Below are 26578 nucleotides of genomic sequence, written 5' to 3'. Positions count from 1 at the left end.
ACATTTTATTGTTAACTAATGGAAACTATTTCCAAGGATGCAATAAATTCATCATTATATTATTATATATGTGATGGAAAAATACAATACACGAGAGCCTGTGAAATTCTACACACCACAAGTAGACGTGTCACGTGTTTGTGAATAATTCAGCTAGCGGCATAAAGATCCGAACCCATTTTCATTTATTGTATGCATTTATCGCTATTTCGTAATTAATATTTCCCGCGAGATTCCAAATCTGTTCAATCATCGATAGTATCAAGTTTCAGGAATACAAATAGAAACAACTCTGTTTGCAGGATCAGAGAATGATTGACGCAATTTATTGTGGTTAATTGCAATTACGGTTAATTGGGGCGATCGTCGTGAACGCAATCGTTGCGTGATAACCGACATCATATTTTGGCCAGTTAAGTAGCATTAACTAAAAAAGCAATATGTTTGTAATGTGATGCAAAACCATAACCTACCAAAGGAGAGCATTCAAATTGTTGGATCGCTACTAAAATAAGCAAATTGTGTATTATTTGTCTAAAATTGTTCACGTCACAACTCGTCTATGAAAAGGTTCATTTCTCCATCCAATGACAATTGACAACTGAATGACATTTTGCATATTAAATTCCTTATCTTATTTCTCTAGTATTTAAATTTCGTTATTGACCTACATATACCAATTTGGACCAATCAAAACCATGCTTATATAACCGACATGGTTATTATGAAAACCGGATTACGTTTTGTTTTACAGTGCGAAAAAAACACCCTTTCACAATGTGTCATTTAAACAGTTTTTTTTGTATATAAGACAATTTACTTTTGGTGCCATCAGTGTAAGCGTTAATGCCGTCTAAAAATTTCGTCGCCTTGTTCTGCAACTCATAAAAAACGCTTATTATGATAACATCGACAAAAATACTCCTAATCCACGAGAGGTATAATTTCTCCTGACGCTCATCACATCTTAAACGCTAGTCACAGAAGACCCGTTGCATGTTACCATGGACTCTTCTGTGCAGTTTGATTTCAGAAGTAACGGACAGTGATCACTACAAGGAATGGCACTTAACGGTCACTGGAGTCGAATGTTAGTCTAATTAATAATAATTTACATATTGTTTTGAAACAATCATTAATCCCTGCGACATCTTCAAGGTCAGGGGTGATACTCAAACAAATCCATCGAGCCATTCATCCATTGTCACTGTTTGATCTGTGAATGGGTTGCCATGGAGGTCACATGTCAATATTGACAGAATCGTAATCAATTATAACTGCTGTATTTACATTTACAACACCTTGACATTTGACATATTAAAATCCATAATAAGTAAGGAGACCATTGACTGACGATATGATTGGGGTAATCACAATCCGAACAAGAAATAATTGATGATTACTGTAATGAATCATTATGAATCATTGTAGAAAGAAATTTCTTGGATTTAAGTGATAGCGTAAATCATGGATCGTGTAAAAAGACTTTAGAGTAATTACCTACCCTAATATATGTACTTATATGTGCAGAGCTAAAGAAATATCATAAATATTTTTTGTTTGTTTTTAATCTTCACGAGTTAAAAAATTGTAATGAATTGCACAAATAATGAACATATTTAATTAGAAAGAAACCAAATGATTCAAGGTTCCTGAAAAATGTTTTATTAATCGGGATATTTACAAATATCAGAGCTAGAGCTCAGTATTGCTAATTCCGCGTCTCATCACTTATAAGATAAGATCTGGAAGCTGCGTTTTGATCTCCTCCTTGAATTAGTTTCCGAATAACCCGACTTTTCTTTTCTCTCATTTCTTCTTAATTTTCCTGTAGCCAGCATTTCTTTTCAAAAACAAATTACACCGAATCGCGGGCATACAATAGTTGCTATGGTATTTTATAAGTAGCATTATTGAAAAGCATTGGGGCGAATTTAGGTGTTATTCCTAATTCTTCTATAATCTTTATATTCGCCAAGTCTAGGGTAGGTTTCTACATAATCCGCAGAGCGATTGTTTCATCCGTGGAATTAAAAAAAACACGCATGGCATGTCTCTTTGTGAAATCGTATTAGAATCAAACATTGTGGAATATAACTGTATATTTGTATGTTTCTGACCACACAACACTGATGTTGCTAATTACTAAAAAAGAAATCATATATGACCAAATCACTGATTATCTTCAGTATATATAGAGAGGCTTACTGAATAAAATACTTTTGAAACATCTTTGACTGCCAAACTGAACCGAAATGCTAATGTAATTTCAGAAGTCCTCAATATTACTAGGGTATAAGTGTTATATACTTATTTGCCCGTTTATTTATAACATCAGATATAATCATCGAATCTAGCTAGCTGAGAATGAATATTAATGAGCAACATGAACGAGTTGATGACATACTCAGACAATGATGAATCTATCTGTATCACCATCGTATTACATCATTATTTGTTTTTAAAGAAACCTGGAATTCTATTTCTCTGAAAACAAGTGGCACACATTAACGTATTCAATAAGAGCATATGCAGCGGCACCATGTCCCTGCAATCCGATTATTATATATTTGATATGTATCCCAAGCGTGTGGGCCAACTACAAGGGACATTCAATTCATTTTGTATCGACGTTGGCAATTTGTCTCGGCGATACACAGATATTTTTGCATGTAATTATTTACGTATTACTATCAAAGCCAACACATCAACAGTTTCGCGATTGGTTTTGAGGTTTTGATTACGAGGCTACTTTTCTTTCAAATTTACATGCACACAACTCCTCGCGTCGCCTGTAAATTAATTCGAGACCTGTTTATATATACATGACTAGTTAATATAATCTGTACAAATTTTGATTTCTTCCAGGGCGACAACTGGCAATGGTCAAATGTTCGACATGAATTCCCATTTTGGTGTTTTGAATCAACTCCTTTCGACTCACGATTTTCGAATACGGCCACACAACGAAGGTGAGTATGTTTGTTGTGTCTAATTACTCCATTGCCTGTATTTTCCCCTTTAAAATTACCAATTTCGTAATGTATATATGTTAATTGTACTCTAGGGGGGGGGGAAACAGTTCATAATGTAATGCAGGATGAAACCCACAACACATATGCATTACATTCCATTGCACGTCTGTCCCGAGTGGCGAAGCGCGTTGCCGTGGTCACAGGTTCGAATTCTGCGTAAAGTGTTGCAATGTGTGTATCTTCGTTTGCCCTAAATTGCATTACAGAGATAAGATATCTAAATACTATCAATCATATACCACAATGGGAAAAATAATCCCCACTTTTCAATTATCGATTATCAATTCAATTTAAAGCTGCAATAATACCTGATTTTAAACTACGTAGGACAGAGACAATGTTTCCCTGTTTCCCAGGCTCAGGACGTAAACAGCGCGAAGCTGCACAACACACGAAATGTGTCTACGTATAAACTATCGTACCCCAAAGACTACCACATTATCTGAACAAACTTATCTCTTTTTGGAGTAAAGCTCTGACTTGAAGGCTATTCAAGACATTCACTAAATTATTGATCGATTTTAAAATTATCGCATGGATTAGGACAGCTTTTGAAAAAAATCTAATTTATACACATATGACATTCATGGAAGTATGATAATCATTAGCAGAACAGCATGACGTTGGTGTTAAAACGAGTGGAAATATTAGATGTTTTCTATATATTCTTAGTTAGCATGTCTTCTTCGGCTATATCGCGTTAAAGTGGCACAACGATGCAGGAACACAATAATTAATAGATCATTCGTTTACAGAGTCACTCCAGTGGCAGCGGCACAGAGGAAGGGGCGGTCGTACCCTCGAAAAAAAATGTTTGAGGGGCGTCCCCGGCCAAATCAAGCTGAAACGCTTTGAGTCAGCAAAATGTGCCCCTCAAAATGTAAAAAATAGCGTTTCAGAGGGTTCAGATTTCATTTTTGTCTGGAGGAACATGCCCCTGCGAGGGATGGTGAGCAGATCTCCCCTCATGCAAAATGTGTGCCGCCGCCTCTGTCCTCTAACAGTTACTCGACACATATGTCAATATACACATGTTCAGAAGGTTTGTTAAGCATGACTGTACACGTGCCTCGTTTTCTTCCTAGCAGATTAAGCGATAGAGAATCCCTTGCCCTGCAGTGAAACAAAGCTAATCGACAATGTGTATGCATTCAAGGTGTATCATCACTTATAACATGCTGACATTTTCGCATTTGATTTGAGAGTTGATGCACTAACGGATTACGTCCCCGGAATTATGTCGTCGCGTAATGCTTTGAGCTAACAATGTCACAAAAGATGTTCGTGTGAGTTCTTCTTTCGTAATGTGTACGTATTGTCGTTCGTAGCAACGACTAGAAGATGAGTTAATAGAAATGCAATTAAGGAGATTTCCCTGGTGCAACATCAATTGTTCCATTTCGTTGCAATCTTCTTATTCGTTCGGGGTTAAATGGCCTTGCAATATGAAGCGAATATGGGTTTTCTGCCATCTTACCTCACCGAATCTTTCATAAATAGCAGTTGTCACCCGGGAATAAATTTAGCTAGATAATACAGCAGTTGGCATGGTCACGAGGTTGAGATACATTGCAAAGCTAATACGTATGAGGAGCACGTGCGAACTTGAACATTTCAGATAATCGGTTAAGGTGATGCTGATTTAAACTATTCTGAATTCAGAAAGGACAGAAATTGTTAATTTACATAACCAACCTGTTTATTCTATTCATTGCATATTGCGTGTTAAAATGACAATTAAAATAATGGAATCAGCGGAGCAATGTTCTATTAAAATTACAAACTAACGTGGTGTGTTCCACAATAACCACACATTGGTACTAGAAAACACGTGTGTGATATCTACGCATACACCACCATTGGGGAGAAAACGAAAAAAAAAACGAACGCGGGAAGTTCACGCGGCGTCCTCCAAGGACTCATAATGTATCAAAGCCATAAAAAATTCATACATGCTAGGACGAACAAAATGGACCACCTGCTGCCTGAAGCACATCCCTTGGAGTGTGTCGGGAAAATGTCAGTTGTTATTATATACTAGCCGGCATACCACTTAATTTAATATCATTGTCTAACATAGTATAGCATTAACAAGTTTAGCAATAAAACAAAAACATACTGGATGCTTGATAATTTCCAATCGTGTACAGAGTCAATCATTCATCGTAACTGTCACGGTATTGGTTTGACTATGATAAGCAATCATGTATTTTGTTACCCTGCAAAACGACTACACCATGCCCGCGTCAGTGATGGAATACACTAGTTCATCAGACTGACTTTTCAGAGTACGATATGGACACACCTTGATAAACTTTTACTAAACATACACACACACACAGGACACGCGAGCGAGCGAGATTTTTTTTGAGTGATGATGCATGCAGTGATGTGCAATTTGCGTGGGGTTTCTCAGTGAAGCAATACTTGGACGTATATTTACTTTTAATTTAGGGGAAATTTTGTAAAAAGTGTAACCCGGTATTTAATTTGCGGGTCTGTAATTGGGGAATAGTGCGTAGCTCTATAATAGTTGTGACGAAACCTGACAAAGGTGATTCATGCGCGCAGTGCTAAATATACATTTATATACATTTCAAGATAAGTTTAAAAGGTTAGAGGACGAACACACGATTCATCAAATTTGTATGAGCAATAACCATGTGAAACCAACATTATTAAAAAGTTCATAGCGGTTTCTAGGTTGTGTTAATCCAGTGATCCAAAAGGGAAGGGAAATATCGATTCTGTCGTAGTAATTTTTTATATGAAATACTGTTTAGCAATCACACGGAATAAACATGAATTGACAGTGCCTCGTGGCTGATAGTTTGTTCAAGTCTGCCGATGTCGATCTCTAACCGATACATTCTGACAGTCGAAACACATTAATCTCTTCTGCGAAGTCTGGCTTATGTAATAGATGACGCACGCGGTCACGTTTATAGAAGGCACTCGGAGTTAAAACTGCTGTTAGATAAACAAGAAATCTAGTATAGAATCTGGACTTTTCAGAACAGCCAATCAGAAATCGGAATGCCTGCTGTACAATCTCGGCTTTAGGTGAATTCTCCAAAGGTTTTCTTATTCATCCCGATGGCTTTGATTACAGTTGCATTGATGCCAAGTTGATAGAAAGCGAGGCTTACCTGTCAAATGTTTAATTGTCATGTATCATTACTTAGCTGATCCACACATATCACATCAAAACCTAGTCTAAGCCGGGGGAACTGCCAAGGAAATGCTTACATATTTACTAGTACTACGCCACGGCTACCTCTATGCATTAGTGGTTTACCGCGTACCTATTGATACCAGAGAATGGCTATTTGTAAAAAAAAAACAGCAGTGTCCAAGTGCTTTACTGAAATATAGTTCATTTAAAGCGGGGAGGAGGGGGCGTCACCTGCGCACGCTTGTTTGTAAACAACGACACGCTACGGCCATCAGACGCATGCGCAGGTGACGACTCCCACGCTTTAAATGTTATGTTTTGATTTTATTTGGTGAACACCAGAACACCCAATCATCACGTGCATGTTTATTCGATTGAACTTCTCAGCAATCTACCCGAAGCAAATAGAGCGAATACTACTGCGTCATCTGATAAATAGCGTTTTATTATTCCCAAATATGGACAATATTACATTATTATAGTCAACGAGGCGATAAAATCAACCAATAAGGTACCGCGTAAGTGATGTATAACTTGTGTATGTTCCCGTTTGGTATAAGTGGCCTTGTGTTGCTATGGAAATGTCACAAAAGTCCAGGTATCCCTAATAGAAGGTAATTTGACATTCGAGAATCGGTTTTTGGATTTGTCCTTATGAAATTAGTCGGTTACCTTGTATAATATTATTGAAAATAAAACGTTACAAATTTAATTCGTTGACATGGTCTGCAAACTAAATAATGTGATATCCATTTTTCCTGGTTTGAGTTTGAAACATTTACAATTGAATTAGAAACATTTTTGATTGAAAATTTGTCTGAGATAATAGTATATCGGCATCATTTTTAGCTTTGTCCATACAGAGATGTAAAATGCGTTGATTGGGCGTGTTGTTTCAATCGATTACATAATTTATTTAATTATATAGTAAGCGTGGTTGTGATTCAATACAAGCCAAATTTTACTAGAATATCGAACAAAAATCTTCAAAAACTGTTCTTGTAGCGATAGTACAGTTTTGCTGTAATTTGCACTCGGAAACAATTTCCCAATCACCGACGATGTACAACTCTATGCTATATGATTTATATACCATCTGTTCAGAATCTACTTCCGGAATGTACACGCCGTTCGGCGTATCGCGATCGTTGAGTATACTATTGTGTCATAAGGTTTACTACGGGGAAACAAATATACTTCATTTGATGAGATGTTACGAGCGTTTACGTTTATGAACGATTTGTGGAAGCATCTGTCGCATTCAAAACATTCAATATATACGAAACAGATGTTAAACAAGCCAACCCATGCTGACACCTATGGGTCAAATTTCCACTTTTCGTATGCAGATATTTTGCGATCGGAAACTTCACACGCTCTGCGTATTGAATAGTCAGTAAAGGTCTCAATAAATACGACACCAGACGTAAATCAGAAGTTATTATATGCATAATGTGTTGTAGTCATCGTGTCATGAGATGCATAGCTAAAAATATTGCGTTATTAAATTTGAAAAAAAGTGATTTTTTACAGAGCTTCTTAGTTCCGAATTGATCCCGCTGCCAGAGACTTAGAAATTCGATTAATATCGCTGATGAAGCTGTATTCCTATGAGTGACGGGTGACACAACCTGATGCTGTGAAAAACTGTGACGATAATTACAAAGCCTGACATTTCTAGTCAGACATGTATTTTAAGTTATTTAAACCAGATGTAAATTCCATTAGAAAGCGAAGCTGATATTTATACGATGTGTCAGCCTGATAAAGACTTCGTGATCTCACATTATCCGCACGCGAATAACTTTTTCCTTTCATCTTTGAATTGAATTTGGTTGAAATAGTGTTATACCGAAGACGTGTATGCTAAATTACGTGCGCACATATTAATTAAAGGGTCATATGCTTGTAGTAGTCTCCCCATTTTTTATCCATTTAATAACGTCGAGGTAATATATGTATACATGCGGAGCATTTGAGCAAAATCTAAAATGTTGGAGGATTCTATGACAAATTAATTATACATAGTGGTTTTTCATGGGATCAACCCAATCTGTCTTGTAAAAAGTGATCTGGAAATATCTCTTATATAACGACAGATATGACAATCGATCAGAAAACTGCTTTAGTGTTACCTAAATGTTATGTGGCAGATAGGGGTGAGCTACCATGGCGTTCTGGTTCGTTCCACTCAGACAGCCAAAACATGTGAGCTCTTTAATTCACGATGTCGTGTCTAGTCGGGTGTGCTATATAAAATTCTGCAAAGTAATCAAAGTAAAGTACTGATTCTAGATTCGTAGTGAAAATTGACATTTGAAATTGTAAACACATGTTCAAACCCTGTCACTCCAAAAGCGGAGTCTATTCAGAGCTCGGTTCTTATTCAAGTACCTGTAGAGCTTTTCAATTTTAGACAATGTCTGAAAATTGTCTCTTTAAACGCCTCGTTATCGCACACCCTGTATAGCTTAGTAAATATATAGTACAACATGGGTTATAATGGGTATAATAATGGGCCTTACAATGAGTCTCAACGGTGATGATGGAATGAACTATGCAGGGATGGGAATATAATACATAATGTGTATCCACATCGGACAATTGGGATTGTGCTTTCCACTTGAAATGAAAGGCGGAAGACGGATCATAATCAGTTTATGCGCAATACTATTATTCAAACTTCGGCAGTGTATTGTGCCGGCCAACGTCCTCTGTATATATTTGCGTATTCGGTCATGGAAGTCACATAAATATTTATTTTATGTGCGCACGGTGAGATATAGGAGTACTTATCGAGTCGATCACGTGTTAAGGTGTGCATGGCTGAAACACAATGCGGGTGATACGCCCTCAAGCAGGTACACTATTTACAGTGACTAATTCTCAGTTTCTCGTTCGCTGACGATCACATGACTACCTGTATTTCTGGTGTACGTGTTTGGTATTCTGCAATTTGAAATGCACAATTCTTTGCGGGAAAGTGCTTGCAAACATGTAGATTAGATAATTAATCTTTCATATTAAAGTACAATTGTGTCTGCCATTTTGTGTATTGTTATTTTGTTGAATTATGACTTGAATTAAATTGTGGTTGGTTGCAGTTGCTGTTAGTCTGAAAACGGCGGGTACAAAAATCAATAAGAAGAAGTTTGTTGCGTTAACGTGGGGATAACTAGTTAGCGAATGGGAAATGGAACAAATTGGTATTGCTAGTTATTAGTGCTGAAAATGTTTGTATGACATCGACGTAGTTCCACCTTTTTCTTCTCTGTCTACCTTTTTTCAATGCGTGTTTGTAGTCGCGGTAAAGCACAATAGTTCAGAACAGGAACCTGCGAAACTCCCAACGAAACAGATATTGCATGTATAGAGCAATTGGCCGTCTTTGTTACTGTCGAACTCAATTTCGCGATCTTATAAGTCACACATATGCCACAAAATGACTACACTTCTGAAAACGCATAATGTGTTAGCGTGATGTTAATTTACGTGTCTCAGCCGGATGAAATACATTACTTTGAAACGAACATCAGGAATGGAAATTAATGACCTGTTTCTGCTAGAGCATAAGTTCGGTATTATTTGACATTCACCGACATGTCTTTGGATGTGTGCACAGGCTGACTGATTTGGAAATCAGTCCCATGAGCAAAATAAGCGTTTCTACTCTCCGTGAGTGAAATGGAATTAGGCACATATGCAAACAACGCCTGATAAATACACTTTATTGAAATTGAGCACACCATTTACGAACTGATCATGGATCACTGATCGGCCGTTAAATGTTACTTTCATTTATCGGAGCTGTAATTGTGGATATTATAGATAATGTATGTAAAGAACGTATAATGAACTACTAGGGATATGTATGACTATTGCAAGGGCAAATCATCGTTCCCTGGTAGCGTGTGCTACATTGTCTCTGAGTACATGTGATTCTGCCTGCGATGGCATATAAGATATGGCATTTGTTAAAACGACAGCATTCAACGATATGATATAAAGGACGATAGACACTTTGATCAAAACACTTTTTCGAGTCTGTAGTACTACAATACAAACAATTAGTTCATGTTAAGCGATGGTTGTGCTTTTCCCCACCGGGGGCTCTTAAAATTGAACTAATTGAACTTGTATCAAAAACATCTTAATTTACATGCAATTTTGACGTCAGAAACATTTTAAGAGAATGCACTCACTATTAGCCATAAACTTGAAAGCCAGTGGGATCGGTTGGTTTATTTAAAAGCTGTTCTGACGAGGTTGTCTACTAGTGTGTTATTTAACAGGCACATGACCCATTAAAAGAACACGGTAGAGATACTGCTATATCGAGCGATTACTAATTTTCTGTTTTTTCCCCAACAAGTCTAATAATTTGCATCTCACAATCACGTGACAGTTACGATCCTTCCAGTTTCGTAGAATTTATCGAAAGGTATTTCATGCGAAATTATCTCCACAGAAGAACGATATATGTGTATGTGACAGCCACAGAGTGATATCAGAGTTTTAAAACAAATACATAACAAACAATACTAGCGAACCTGTGAAGGTATATTAAACAAAGTCACGTCAACGTTAATTGGCAACGTGATTTGTAGGTTTGATTTCCGAAAAGCTAATTGAAGGAGAGTTGTTCGTAATAAATATTTAGTATTATTAAACTACAGACGCAATAAATACGTTCAGCGAATTACACGGGTGACATCGTAGACATTTCGTTTTACAGGGGGCTACCTCGCAATTGCTGCAGACTGCGAGATTAAACCAGCGCGCAACATAGCCAGGAGAAATCTCCTTCTGTGGAAAATAAAGGCTGTCAGACTCGGCGCTAACGTACAACGATGGCCTTTAACCTTTCATGCCAAATTGCTTTCAAGATCGGGATATACTCGGAAACGTGACTGGTTGATTTAGTTCAGTTTATATTAAGGATTTGTCGTCTTCTTGTCCCCTCGTGTATCCGTTTAACGTTTATATGCGCATTGCACTGACTAATTGGGCTGTTTTAAGGTCAGGCGTACTAAATACTGTCGAGGAACCTGCACAATCAAGAGCCTAAAGCAGGTAGTATGGTCCGCCCCATCAATGACACAGTCAGCATTACATAGCTTAATCCTCCGGATCTATCCTAACGAGCTACGCCGTAAATTCACTACATTCTTTCAAATAAAATCCAGCAATAAAGGCCTTTCACTCTAACAAATCCTCGCGGCTTTGCCGGCACTTATTTACGAACGTGCTCTATGCTCTACAGGAGAAACACGAGACTTGAGGAAAAAAAACGTATTGGGGGGGGGGAACACTCGTTTCAAATTCCATGAAAACATATTGCGTTTTTTTTATTTCTTCGAAAATGTCAGATCATCATTTCTAGGTTTGATTCCCCGAGGTTGGTAAACTGATGATGCCCTTTGAACGTGACGGACGTTTCTAAATTAACGACGATTGTGGAGGCAACTTTCCATTAAAACACACATCCAAACCGTCAAATAGAACAAGAATGCCACTAATGATCAGTTACTGAACTGTGTATGGATATCTGCGATTTTCCAGAAAGTAATGTCCCGAATCGTTGGTATATTATTCTTTCTGATTAGCTGTTTAAAATTCCCAAAGGACAAATCCGAGCGTATCTGTGACCTACATTTTATGAACCTCAATTACATGCATTTGTCTTTTTCTAAAATGTTTACCAACGTTCACCGCTAAAAGAAAATTGCAAAATCATTGTTTTCATGTAAACAAGTTCGTTTACTCCGAATTTGAACTCACATGGAATGTGTAGTGCTTCTAAAATTTCCGAATTTTACTTACAATTTACCGCCGAGAGGACGCGTATTTGACCCCCAGTGAAATAAACAGATATAATTAAAAAAGCCTCTAAATCATTTACCCAATCAGAGTTGCCCTAGTACATTACAATTATAGATATATAACACAAAAGGCGGATGTCGAAGGCACACTTAAATAACGTTGGCTGTTTGAAATCTGCCAAAGTGCAGTGATGGAACGTTTGACTGGCAAATATGATAGTGTATAAATATAAACTTCACTTTTATGGATATAATTACACAAACCGCCCAGAAACCGAACACACACACACAAAACGTACAATTATTGACTTATCCCACGTCAGACCGAGCAGAAAACGTACAATTTTTGCTACAAAAGCTGCTCTCACTGCGGTAATTATGGCTTACACAAAGAAAAACGGTTCATTGAACGCTTTGTCGATTTTCTTATCATTAAATAAATAAAAATCGAAGGCATCATTCGATTACGTTATATTTGTATTGATGACCCAACTGAATCCTCATTGGCTCCGTCTCCCGTTCGGAGTTCTACCCGCTGTGACACAATTAGTCGTGGGTTTGACGCATCATTCTTCTTCAAGTTTTTTTTTTAGTTAAAGCGGGAATGTCGTCACCTGCACACGCGCGGGAATCCCAAGCGATGATAACAACACACGCTAAAAACGCAAAGGCTCATGGGTAGACGCTTTTTAGTAAACAATGACACGCTATGGCCATCTGACGCATGCGTAGGCGACGACTCCCCCGCTTTAAGGAATAACTCTATCGTCTCTTGGCTACAATGTTACTCATTTGTCGCCACTGAATGTAATTTGTCAATAATTAGTAAACTTATTGTAAAATACTAGTAGGTAAAAATAACTGCCACGCTATAAGAGTCATGATAATGTGCAACCGATTGTGTCCAATAAGGCTAAACAAAAGATATGTTTCTGATATTTGTCCGGTTTTTAGCCGACTTTACACTCGTTGTATAAACGTTTCAAATTCAGTTTCACCACTTTTCTATTCTCTTTTATTCTTCCAGGAATTCCAGACACCATTAACGTGAGCTTTTACATCGCGTCGTTTCACTCAATCTCAGAAAGTGATATGGTAAATATTTATTTTATTTAAAGCGCACATTGATTTTCCCATAACCCAATGCGCTCTTCAAATGGAAATCAACATTTTGAGGTTTTACCTGGGCGTCACTTGCACTAATTACCGCCGGTGGCTCCTTCGATACCTTCCATTCACCTACAAAAATACCTAATTACAGCTTGGAAATGTTATTTCTGCGCAACAGCCAAAGTCGCCATCTTTGTTTTTATGAGACCCATATATCTCGCGCATGCGTGGCGCGACGACTACCGCCCTTTAAACAAAACAAATACAAAACAAGAGCCACGTAACTTGTTTCCACCTCTCAAATATTATTTCATTCTCTCCCGTCCTTGCGTCGACTGCTCAACCTATTTATGAAACTGTGGTGTATAAAGCAACTTGAATGAATATGGAGACGTCACAGAGAAAATTATATGAACAATAGAAAATGACTGGAAGAAAATCAAAATTTGTTCTGACAACAAATAATGGCAGCATTTTATTTTGCTGTGTATCTTGAACGGAGAGTATTACGATGAACTGCGTTCTGTACATTAGGAGAATTCATGATACAAAAATCTCGTGTATTATTATAAAATTTACATTTTAATTAGTAACATGTTAATTTCACGCCAGCTATTAACATGTCTTGTTTCACAGCCAATAAGCAGTTTATATTATGTTTGCTTATGTGTAGGATTGGTCCTATACCATATATTTTCGGCAGCGTTGGAACGACCCACGATTACGTCACAACGCCAGCAAGCCACTGACATTGGATAATTCTGCCCGTGATAGTCTCTGGGTCCCGGATACATATTTTATGAATGCTAAAAAAGAACAACTGCATTCAACCCCAAAGGAAAATTCGCAATATACGGTTTACGGCAATGGTGACGTCTATTACAGTATCCGGTACGTCTGGTAGTTACTTCTCTACTCTTGAATGTTGGGTCCCGTAACACCTGCCCAAACTCAGTACAAACCTAAGCTAGGTATCCCAGATTGGGTATCACTTTAGCCTTCCTATTTTATACCAGGAATGGGCCATTAAATTAAACGGATGGGTAATCTATTTCAACATAATAACATATTTCAATGAAGAAAAAAAAGAACAGTTTGTACGTGAACAATGACGCATGGTATGAAACATATGGTATAGATACAAGACTGGTCTGCCACAAATTAAAATCTACCCTCTATCAAAATAAACGATAATCTATCTTTGAACACGTACGATGATTTAAACATATCTATCCCAACAAACATTGCATACAATTATACGCTAAAGTTGTGGTCACTAATATTATTTTTTCTCTCCCTCCAGAATGAGTTTAACATCGTCATGTAACATGGACCTTATACGTTTTCCCTTTGACACGCAGGAATGCAGAGAACGCGTGTCTTCATGTACGTTGTATATCGATCGCAATTTATGAATAAATAATGTCAGATAAATATGGTTTACCACAACGTATTATTGATATCAATCATCGATATACGGGCCGTAGCGTCCCCGTTAGCGATTTATTGAGCACCGCGGTCGCCGTGAAGCGCGCTGCAGTCGCCACGCAGCGCACGTTTGAATTTCCTTAGAACGGGCAATGCGTCTAACACGCGTTGTAAACGTTGCGGAGCGACAGCTTTGTCGCATGAACGGTCACACTTTGACACTTTTCTCATATACCTTATGTATTATTTCTCTTTTTACCCAGATGCATTTGCGAATGATGATATCGTCATAGCTTGGGCTGTTGTAGATCCTATTTTAATGAATGAGGACGTCCGTACCCCGCAGTACTATAACCCTACGTGGTATCTACAGGAGGGAAACTACGAAGCAGACACAGGTATATATGTTTGTTGATAACTTCACCGTGGTAATTCTATATATATACACGTGATTTCTGGAAGTCGCGTTGCGGCAGGTAAAAACGCTGCTATTGAAAATGGTGACGTGATAAGTCAAACCTGATTGCGCCCCTTCCGAGCGCTGCGGGCGCAGGAGACTTGTGGATTTGCAAAAGGACGCGCGGGGAGTGCTTCTGTCGCGTACATTGTAGATATAGCAATAAAGGTGTATGTGTTGGTGTCAGTTATATACCTTAAACACAAAGATCTCGTTGACAGTAATAGAGTCACGAGACTTATTTGTTTTGCCCCTCAAACAGTGTTTATAAAAGTATGATAAAAAAGAATTGAAACACCATATTTGAGAGACTCAATCAAGTCTCGTGGCTTTCTCGCAATCAACGAGATGTTGGCGGCCATTCGCGACTTAGGTCTATTCTTACAAAACTCTAAAGCTGATTTAAAGTCTTGGATTGGACTGAAATGCTTGAGTACGACTAATGTTCTGCGTAACACACCATGACAGAACACGGGTTACATACACTAATTCCGTCTTGAACACTTGATTGCCTACTGATTTTGCTGATAGTATTCAGTCACCCAGCACAAATGAACATTCAAGCACAGTAAAAATAAATCAACCACATTAAATATAAATTTGAACATGCGACGATTTCACGACTCCGTTGTTTGGTTTATTCTGTTATTATTAGGTCAGTTCTGATCACAGCATTTATTGACATGCTCACGTACGGGCTATGAGAAATTACACTGGCGACTAGACACTTGGTCTATATTGTTGTCTATATTATTGATGTTTTCTGCCCATTTAGAGATACAGACGAATATTATAAACAATTCATTAGCATGGGTAAACTCTCATGCCATATGGTTTAACAGGGTCATAACAGAGATATCATTAATTTTCAAATAACACAGTTTGAGGGGAATTCGTGAAATTTCTCGGGATTCGAGAAGCCTCGGCACCGTTGTCACCCACAATCCAATAGAGGATTAAGGTCTCATGCCACTAATTAACCAATGGCTGCTCGTAGCCCTCAATTTAAATGCCCAGCAAGAACCAATGAAATTTTTTAAATATTATTTTTCTCAGGTGCTCCCTGTTTGAGGGCGTAATCACCTGGGTCAGAGGTAAGACCAACATGTGGTCTTTTGTTTACTACTTAGCGGCTGTGTACCTGTGGGTTTATTCTGTGTGTTAATGGATGTTCTAATCTTGGTGTTTTTCCAGTGATTTCTCTTGGTGCAATCCAAATACAGTAGGTGTGTCTTGTTTACCTGAGATTTGCAAGAGTTTGAGCTGGCCAACATGTTAGTTTTTTTCATATGGTTGATTACTGGCATGTTGATTTCCCATTTTTGAGCCATATTTTCAACTTTCTTCGTCATTTTCATATAGCAATCTCGTCATATGTTAACATTGTCGTCTATGGAAATTCAATTAGTGGTATGAGCCCTGAAGTAACAGTTTGCCTAGGACCACCTGAGGTTGTTGTTTTAACCATAATTATGGCTCTATTCACTGGAATTTAGTCATTTTTGGCAGATCTCATCTTACATAACCAAAGTTTACTTTGACCTAATTATTATAATTTTTGACCTCTCCTGACCTTGCATAGATCTGATAATTATGAGGTTGTGTGTTCAAGCACACATTTCATGAGATCAGCTCCATTGATTTGGCAGGTATAGTGCAAAGTAACTGGGAATCTTTTTTATTTTTATTTTACCACTTTTCTTGCTTTGTATTCATCTATTTAGACACAATGGAGTAATTTTTTATCCAGAAATGTTATATTTTGCTATGCGTTTCACCCATTTCTGTCAATCTCTTATATCTTGGTTGAAGATTTTGAAAATTTGTAATTCGGTATATTTTTTGCCCTAATCTTATTAATTGGCTGTGGTTGGGCTGTGGTCTGTAAATATAAATGTTTTTATTAAACTGGTCCAAAAGTTTTATTCATTCATCAATGAATTATTCATGTCACCACTAATTTCAATGGCTCTAGGAATTCTGAGAAAAATGCTTAACCCCATTTTATGGGTTTTTTGTCTTATTTTCACATTATGGCAGACAAACTTAACAATTTGTAGTGCGGTCATTTCTAATGTACCGTATTCAAAGTTTAATGAGGTCAAAATCCCAAATATTTAAATAAATTCTCAAAATTGTGTTGTGTATCTTGTCACTGACAAGAGATTTGCATACTGTCAGTATATTAGCCAAGTAGTACAACTCTTTCAATTTCACAATTATTGCTCTTTTCTCAGAATTTTTTTGAATAGTTAGCTAATTAATCCCATCTTGAGTTTATTATTGAACAGTGCATGTACCCCCCCCCAATTAATCAGAAATCCTGTTGATTTGAATTTAATTTGATCAGGGATGTGTAATACAAGTATTTTATATTTAGATCCTTTTCTTGTTTGTATATTTTTATTTTTATTTCTTTTTAAATCATAAAATTGTTTCGTTGAACTACTTTTTTTCACATAAGATTTGATTAAGTATTTTATGTTGAGCAAATTCTATGTGTGGCCATGGTAAATCAAACCACTGTTGTGTTTTGGTATATCCAAGGTTGCCCGTCACAGGTCTCCGGCCTAAATGCAGATACCGTGGAATTGTTTTTTTGTTTTTAATTAATTGGAGAAATAATGAGCTGATGAATTGAGACTTTTGATTCAGTAGAATTTTTTTTTTTTTTAAATTATAGTGATAAACTACTTTTAATTGTCATTATTCTATGTATTATTTCTAGAAATTAATTAAAATTACTAATCATGCCAAACGTTGGTCTGTACTTGTTTGTGGTGAATGAGAACATTATATTTTACAGTACTGCATCTAATAATCAGGCTTATATTCATTGCCTACCATCTATTTTGGTGTTATGCTGAGTGTGTATGTTGCCACTTTCTACAACTAATTGTCTGGGTATAGGGCGCCACCAAGTGGTAGATTTTGATAAATAACTCCCAGGGTTTAAATTTTGGGGATTTTTTTTGCATGGGAAATTACTCGTCTAATGATATTCCATCATATATAAGATCAACAAGAACTTTATTAAACCTTCTTATTTCTCTGAAGGTCTCATGCCACTAATTAACCAATGGCTGCTCGTAGCCCTCAATTTAAATGCCCAGCAAGAACCAATGAAATTTTTTAAATATTATTTTTCTCAGGTGCTCCCTGTTTGAGGGCGTAATCACCTGGGTCAGAGGTAAGACCAACATGTGGTCTTTTGTTTACTACTTAGCGGCTGTGTACCTGTGGGTTTATTCTGTGTGTTAATGGATGTTCTAATCTTGGTGTTTTTCCAGTGATTTCTCTTGGTGCAATCCAAATACAGTAGGTGTGTCTTGTTTACCTGAGATTTGCAAGAGTTTGAGCTGGCCAACATGTTAGTTTTTTTCATATGGTTGATTACTGGCATGTTGATTTCCCATTTTTGAGCCATATTTTCAACTTTCTTCGTCATTTTCATATAGCAATCTCGTCATATGTTAACATTGTCGTCTATGGAAATTCAATTAGTGGTATGAGCCCTTAATATAGTAGGTTGCTGAGATCTCGTTGAGAGTGAGAGAACCACGAGACTTTTCCCCCCAAAAAGCGTCTCACTCTCTCCCGTGATCTTGTTTACGACTGTTCTCTTGATTTATGTAAACAAGTGTATTTAGAACAGTGATGATAGGTCCCTAAAATTGAAATTGAAATTGGTCCCTAAGCAAAGACGCAAAAACAAGCTTCGATCTTCTCTCACTTTTCTACGAGATCTCGGCGTATTAGGTATATTATTGCAAGAGAATCCGAGTCGTGTTATTCCTACCAGTGAGTGTCACAATCTAAACTAACTACCATGCGCTTTGTCTATGTATTATGCACATTACTTTCGAAGAAGTGGCTAAAGAGAACATATGAAACAGGCCCTCGGCATATCAGAACTGCTTTAATTGACAAAAAAATAGTCCGTTTAGTTTAACACATAATTTTCATCGACCATTACGCCAATATAAGTCCCCTGATTTCATCTAAACTGCCGCAGATTTCTTCCTGGGACTGAGTCTGATGTCTGTCAACTATATTGTTTTCTTTCAGGAAATTTCAGTTACATACAGATGACCTTTGTCCTGAAACGTCAACTGGGCTTCTACATGCTCCAAGTATACATCCCAAGTACCGCGTTGGTTATCATAGCGTGGCTGACGCTGTGGATCGACGCGTCGGTATCGTCCCCAGCAAGAGCAGCCCTCGGAATTACAACGGTCCTTGCGTTGATTACGCAGGCCAGTTGGCTTAGAAGCGAGATACCAAAAGTTGCCTACGTAACCGTGAGTTGATAAATAACCTAACACATCAACAGCGCCACCACATGTTTAGATTATATAGTCCGTCGTGGCGCTGTCACCGCGACCCAAGATTACTTTTCCACTTAAATTGTATCCAATGCGCTGTTTTTAAAAATATTGTAATTCCTAGGTTCTATTGACCAAAATGTTGAGTCTGAAATCATAATGGCCCGGCGAGTTGACATTTTAATGTATGATAAAAATCTGCAGGGACTTCGTTATTTCGTTTGCTTCCCGCTTTGATTGGTTTTCATAATCTCTCGGAAATACTTCCCATTTTTGCTTTAAAGCGGGGGAGTCATCACCTGCGCACGGACAAACGGCCATAGCAAGCATGTCGTTGTTTGCGTTTTTAGCATGCATCGTCGCTTAGAATAAGGACATAATGACTCAATTCTAGCGCATGCGCAGGTGGCGATTCTCTCCGCTTTAAATCCTCACCTACGTATAACCAAAGACATTAGAAAAAGTCTAATGTCTTGGGTATAACTATCCATATATATATGTCACGTTATCTACCTTAGATTTACGACACTTCATTTCAATGTATGCATTTCACATAATTTAGCGCATATACACTCTCTTACTGGCAGGCGTTGGATGTGTGGTTAGTCACGTGCCAATTGATAGTATTCCTTATCCTGTTGGAGTTCACGTTCATATATTATCTGAATAAACTGAGTGGCCGCCGTACGGCCAGTGGTGGTTCAGTACACAGCAGACATGTGGAGGTAAGTTTATTTAATTTAGTGCTGTGTATATTTAACATAACTCGGACAAAAGAAGTGTGAAATGTGTTAGTTCGTTATTTCTTTATTCTAATCACACTAACACTTGTTTGCGATTGCGCCCACTTTTATATTCTACCAGTCATGCATCGCAAACGCGGTTGTATGCTAATTACGTTGAACACTTAATCGATGATATTCAGTACTTGGGGGGGGGATTTCTACATTAATCTTACTTTTTTTATCGAAAAACGTCCGAAGTGTGCCAATCTATGCTTATCACTAGGATTGTACTAACGAGCAGAGGTCGCTGTGCCACGCATATTTGATATTGATATGCTCTCTACTTTAGTAAACATAAATGATCTGCCGAGATGTGCCTCAAGTACAGAAGTTGGGACTTTAGAGTCTTTGCTCAAATACAGAAGTTGGGACTTTAGAGTCTTTGTAACTAATAATAATACTTTATTTTCAGTTTCCTACCAATCAAAAGGTCGACACACGCGTCGAGTTATCACCGAGTGATGAACAGGCGTCAGCAGTTTGGCAAAGAAATGGAACGCAGTATCAGTGTGAGACTTCTGTCAACAGAAGATTTCCCAGAAAAGAGCGTCTGTACTACAAGCTTTCTCAATTGACCGACAAATATTGCCGCGTCATATTCCTAGGATTATTTCTACTTTTCAACATTTCATATTGGTTAACCTATAACTGGATGCCTTCATAGAGGCGTATGAATGTACCGGAACTATTTTATGCAATTTCAAGCACGATTGTCGAAGATTTAATGGGCAGTCGTCTATGTTCATGAATTTTACCCGTTTGTCACCATGATCGGTTTTATGTGTAGACTAGTAAACTAATTATTATTTTTTGATGGTTTCCTTAAAAACAGTTGTGTGCTCGAGTTTGTGAATATACTGTAAGGACTTAATTTCCAGGGCCACTCTAATGTTACTTGGAAACCACAAAATTAAAGGTTGGAGAAGTTGAATTCCAGGGAGAGCACGTTGGTTGACTATTAGAAACGTTTTTGTGTGTTCAGTTCACACGCAACGGGCACAGTTAATTGTTGCGTAGCGCTTTTGTGTATTGCTGTCATCACGACGTGACACGCATGGCACGACGCGTGACGTATTGCATGACGCAATACCGTCGCGTAAATATCTGCGAAGATATACAGACCTGCACATACTAGTATCTAGCTTCTTCTATGAGGTTAAGAACAGGTATAACCCCGGTATCGACCGAAGGAGACAGAGAAACGAGACAGACGGTGTAATATGTCACACGCAGGACACTTAACGGATATTAATAACGAGTCTTCGTGATTGTTCGAGTTTATTGATTGGCTGGCATTGATCAGCGCAATTACGCAATTACGTGTCATGCTCATTTATCCAACTGCCGTGTTATAATAGTCAATTACTCATCGCACGTATATGCCATAGTGATCTCTGAAGTCCGGGGATTATTTGTCTCAAGGTCGGCGGTTACCTGAATTCCTGATATTCGTACCGGGATGACGTCACAATCAAGTCGTCGATAAAGCATGTGCAGCCATTGTATTATCCACAAGGTTCCGAAAAAGTTGTTTCTCCAGCACTTTTTATCAAGATATATATAGGAAATTGCTTGTCGGCAAATCGAACTACATATCAACCACTCCACCAAAAATCTATGTGGGATCTTCAAGTTACGCACACTCGTCTTTGGACAAAACAAAAAAAACAACAACTCTGAGAACCGATGTTTTGTTTTATGTAGCATTCTTCAAACATCTGAACTAGAATGAAATATATATCCCCTTCAGATGAAGGTTAGAGCCCGAAAACTAAGTACCTAAACGTGTGATTGAATAATCCATTAGTGGTTATTTTAAAGCAAGCATACATGTGACATTTGTAGATTTTGTGATTGGACAATCTATTGGTAATTATTTGATAACTAGGCGTATACACACCATTTGTAGACGTTGAGATCCATTAGTAGTAATTGTGTAAAACGTATATTGGTATGTAGATATACGAGTGAAGTATTTTACTCACGCGTACGATTGCTGTATTTTGGCACCATTTTATACTAAATACTTAAAGTGGGGGAGTCGTCACCTGCGCCTGCGTCAGTTGGCCATAACGTGTCTTTGTTTACAAACAAGCGTCCATGAGCCTTTGCGTTTTTAGCGTATTAGTGTTGTTATCATCGCCTGGGACTCAATCCCCGCGCGTGCGCAGGTGACGACCCCCCGCTTTAAGTTTCGGTGATGGTGTGCTGTACTTCTAATGTACTTGAATTATTATCGTAATTACGATTTTATTTGCTCTATCTTTTTGATGACGAATTGTTTTTGTCCAGTAACAGTTTTAAAAGTGGCGTCATACTATAAATATCTTGTTGTTAGGCATTCTCGCGTAGCGATTACGCGTGATTTTGTACTCGGAATTGTCCGACTAACCGTTGCTAGTCGCATTTGCATGTTTATCCTAACTCAAAGCCTCACTCGTATAGTAGATTGTGACAGTGAATTTATACTCATTTTAATATATCGACAGAATATTCGCTCAAGTCAAATTTATATCGGATATCATATTGAGTATCCTTTAAAATAAACTACTCAGATTAGAGTAGTTTATAAAATGTGCTATAGCAACAGACTGATTAGATTCTGTTAAAGCGCGGTAGTCGTCGCGCTGCGCATGTGCGAGATATATGGGTCTCATATAAACTTTGACTGTTGTGCAGATCAACGAATATGAGACGTTTCCAAGCTTTAATTAGATAATTTTCATGTTATTCGAAAGTATTTAGGAGTCACCGACGGTAATCAGTGTATATCGCGCCCTGGTTAAACCTCATACTTGTTATTCTATTTGAAGAGCGCATTGGATTGTGGGAAAATCAATGTTTATCAACACCAATGTCACACATGCGCAGCGCGACGACTACTGCGCTTTAATTTTTTTGTTCGCATTGCATTTGAGGCAATATGTTGTAAAGTTGTTTTAATTATGGCTAGTAAATACGGAACTAAGATTTGATCACTATTACAAAGTTGGGTATTAACCATTTGTACGTAGTATTGCCAAACTGATTGACCTGGCGTTTTCATTCACACAGAAAACCGTTTAGTGCGTCATCGGATAAGAATAACGTAAGGCGTGGTTTCTCAAGCGCAACAAGATCTCTATTGACGAAGACATTGTGTCGCCTATGATGGACGTGACTTAACAAGACCAATTTAAGAATATTGTCGTCTTCACTCTGCTGTTATTGAAACAAAAGGATTACTGAGGAGTTATTTGAGAAACAAAATGTAAATATTTTACTAGTTTTATATAGTGACCATATTAGTTTTCATGTTTCATAAATCTTGTTTAACATAGAATTATGTGTGTGCATTTCAAAAGACGGGTTTGTACGAAAAGATAACAGAATGCATAAAGAACATATAGGTAGTGTTTTCAGTTTTTTTTCCTCAAAGAATGAAAATACGAGTGTTTTCTAAGCCAATAAACAAACGGTGCTAATATTATTCGTGAAATAATTTGTCTATAAAACTAATTAATGGTTTTCAAGAACAGCTAGCGCCCTTATTTCAAAAACGCGAATGAAATATATGCAAATTAAATATTTTTTTTCTGACTGATTTTACCGTCGCGGACCTGTTCATTCGGCTCCAGGCAGAGAATATCACGTGACTTAAATGGCTCAGCAAGATATTGCAGTATGGGTAACTATTTATTGAATAGTTTTGATTGTTAATGGCATCGTCGGGCAACTATCAACAGTTTCTGGGTCTCAGTTTAGTTTTGTTATAATTTGAGAAGGTTCGGGGTCTAATTGAAGAATATATGTCATCCTCTTTATGATTCCTTTATTGTAAAACGGTGTAATTAAAACGAATTGGAGATACCAGATAATTTCTCGGAAAATACGAAAAATAGTTAACATTTTCATTTCCCCCACGGTGGAAATTATTTATATGTCGAAAGTTTTCTTGGTGATATGAGATAACAAAGTTATATATTTTTATTATTAATAACATGTATTATATAATTGTGAAAACATTTCTTAACATGACATTTGTTATAGTGAGTTACAGTGCCAAGGTGATAATAGTTTTCTAGCACTTACAATGGAAAGTTCTTTACCATAATGCATTGCATATATGCCAAATCACATGGTCTTTAGAGCAAAAAAAAAATATTTCGGCTCGAACTGCCTTATGGTAGTTCGCAGGCAATCGTTCCATAAAATGAAGGCAATATAATATAGTTGTTTTGTTCAAAATTATAATTTTTAATTTTGACAAAGTCAATAAACTACCTATTTAAAATACCTAAACTAAATAAACCATTATAATTTTCTGATAATTAATGACAACCATAGACACCTATATTATAACTACATAAGATTTTGACACCGTATTGGTAACCGAGAACAATTTTGAGATATTATGAGACCGGGTTGCCATAGTAACCAACGATAAATGGATCAACATCAATGATTGACTCATTTTTTTTTTGGCGAAAAGTCGTTTGGTAACTATATTTTTTTATCTGTGTTTTGTGAAAAACAGCATAAAATAACACTGTAAAATTCATGTAAATATGAGAATCGGTTTTAAGCGATTTGCATTTTCCTTATACTATTACTATTTTATTAGTTGTTCTTGTCTTAATGTATGTATTGTGTCTTTCGTGTACGTAATATTCGTCTTTCAACGTGAAAGCGTTCTGTATTTCAATAATGCTGTCCTTCTACGCACTATATACTACCTACGCTACATTTTGTATTTGCATAACTTAACACTGTGACACGTTTTCCGCATTCATTCAATTATAATATACCGTGTAAAGGTACAGTATGGGGAACTATTGTTATTTCTGTAATATTGTTAATATTAATGAAATTAGTCACTAAATGACAACAATAACTCTTGAAATCTCTTGACAGTGCGTCAATGATTCCTTTTTCACTGAAAGGTTGAAAATGGTGGGTGACTGTTGAACATTCGAACAGAACGCCCCCATGGGTTCGGGTTTTCGTACTTGTCACCGCCATTGATTGAACTAATAAATTTCACGAAAATAAGATCGAGTTTAAAGCGGGGAAGCCGTCGCCTGTGCATGCGTCAGATGGCCATAGCGTGTCATTGTTTACAAACAAGCGTCTACCCATGAACCTTTCGTTTATAGTGTTGTTTGTTATCGTCGCTTGGAACTCAATTCCCGCGCGTGCGCAGGTGACGACCCTCCCGCTTTAATTGATACTGTGTACACGCGCATGTACGTGTTAGTGATTTTATTGTTTTGCACAGACTGTAAACCAGGTTTACAGACATCGATAAATCACACAAAGAGCATGATCACATATTTCTCATTGTAGATAAAATAAAATAAATTCGCAAGGTGTTTTGCCACCAAGACCAATATACACAACGTTTCGATACACCAAACTTTCATGAAATTGATCAACCTTAAACGGCATTATCATAAAAAACATCGTCTAATTTTAGGCTACGTAATTAACTTCTGTGGAGACAAAAAATCGAACGAAACTTTCAAGCAACAAAGATTATTCCTACAAAAAACAGACGTGGTAGTGATTACAATATTAGCTTTAGCGATCGAATGAAATCGTAATTTTTCCAAATAATTCGAAACACACTGACCGGCCAAACTCTCTGCGGAATTACAACAAGCGAAACCAGATTTGGTTCACCTTTCATTTTTGCTGTCGACGAAAGAGAACTTAACTTTTAGCTATTTTGGTTGGAAGACAGGAGATATACTCGGATATATCGTCCGAGTACACGTAATAAACTCATCGCGACGGTAGAGTTGCGTACGCTTCGATCAATCATTCAAACCATTTCGCATGTTGCCACATTGTCACTAAGATTCATCGGCTTTAAAATTATGCGATAATGTTTTCTTGGCGAATACGATTCAAAACGCACATCGCGGTAGACAATTCCGAATCCGACTCAGTGGCGCACGGCAGTGGCGCCGACAATAAAAAAGTATTTAATCGAATTCATCAACGTAAAGTCACGTTAGACCAAGTGATACGGTTCAATTCTTGACCACCATCTTGAATTACGTATTGCAATTTCCTACTAGCCCCATTAACAATCAGACAGCATACTGCGCGAATGAAAACGCTGCAAAGTTGATTAAATTGTGTGTAAGATGCTTTAAACAATCACGTCATGTTTAGTGGATCATTGGATGCGACCCCTCATTTTTGACGCATAATCCACCAATCTCGTTCATTACACCATAATAGCCTGCTGGCGAATGACGCCAATGGGAAAGTACCAGAATACAAATTTCAGGAGAAAAAAACAACAACAAATGATAAGAATATAAGCCACTCAATGATGGAAAATATCACAATAGACAGTAATCGAAAATATAAAAATAATACGTTACTACAAATGTCTAATTCAAATACCCTAAAAAGAAAAAAAAATGGTTCACCCCTTAATATTGTTCAGGT

At 37.3% G+C, this 26578-nt stretch overlaps 1 protein-coding gene across 1 annotated transcript; it reads left to right on the top strand.

The window, feature by feature from the left end:
* Positions 1-2880: 2880 nt before the first annotated feature.
* Positions 2881-20947, top strand: LOC102805376 (glycine receptor subunit beta-like). Its single transcript, XM_085507966.1, has 8 exons — positions 2881-2972; positions 13060-13127; positions 13816-14033; positions 14446-14528; positions 14834-14968; positions 19096-19328; positions 19940-20077; positions 20550-20947. Exons 1-8 carry the CDS (start codon positions 2891-2893, stop codon positions 20799-20801), a joined length of 1209 nt encoding a protein of 402 aa, XP_085364092.1. The 5' UTR covers positions 2881-2890; the 3' UTR covers positions 20802-20947.
* Positions 20948-26578: the final 5631 nt, after the last annotated feature.

The sequence above is a fragment of the Saccoglossus kowalevskii genome, chromosome 14, assembly GCF_978046115.1.
Source record: "Saccoglossus kowalevskii chromosome 14, keSacKowa6.1, whole genome shotgun sequence".
NCBI lineage: Eukaryota > Metazoa > Hemichordata > Enteropneusta > Harrimaniidae > Saccoglossus > Saccoglossus kowalevskii.
Note: the sequence above shows the minus strand (reverse complement) of the source record. Positions and strands in the feature narration are given on the sequence as shown.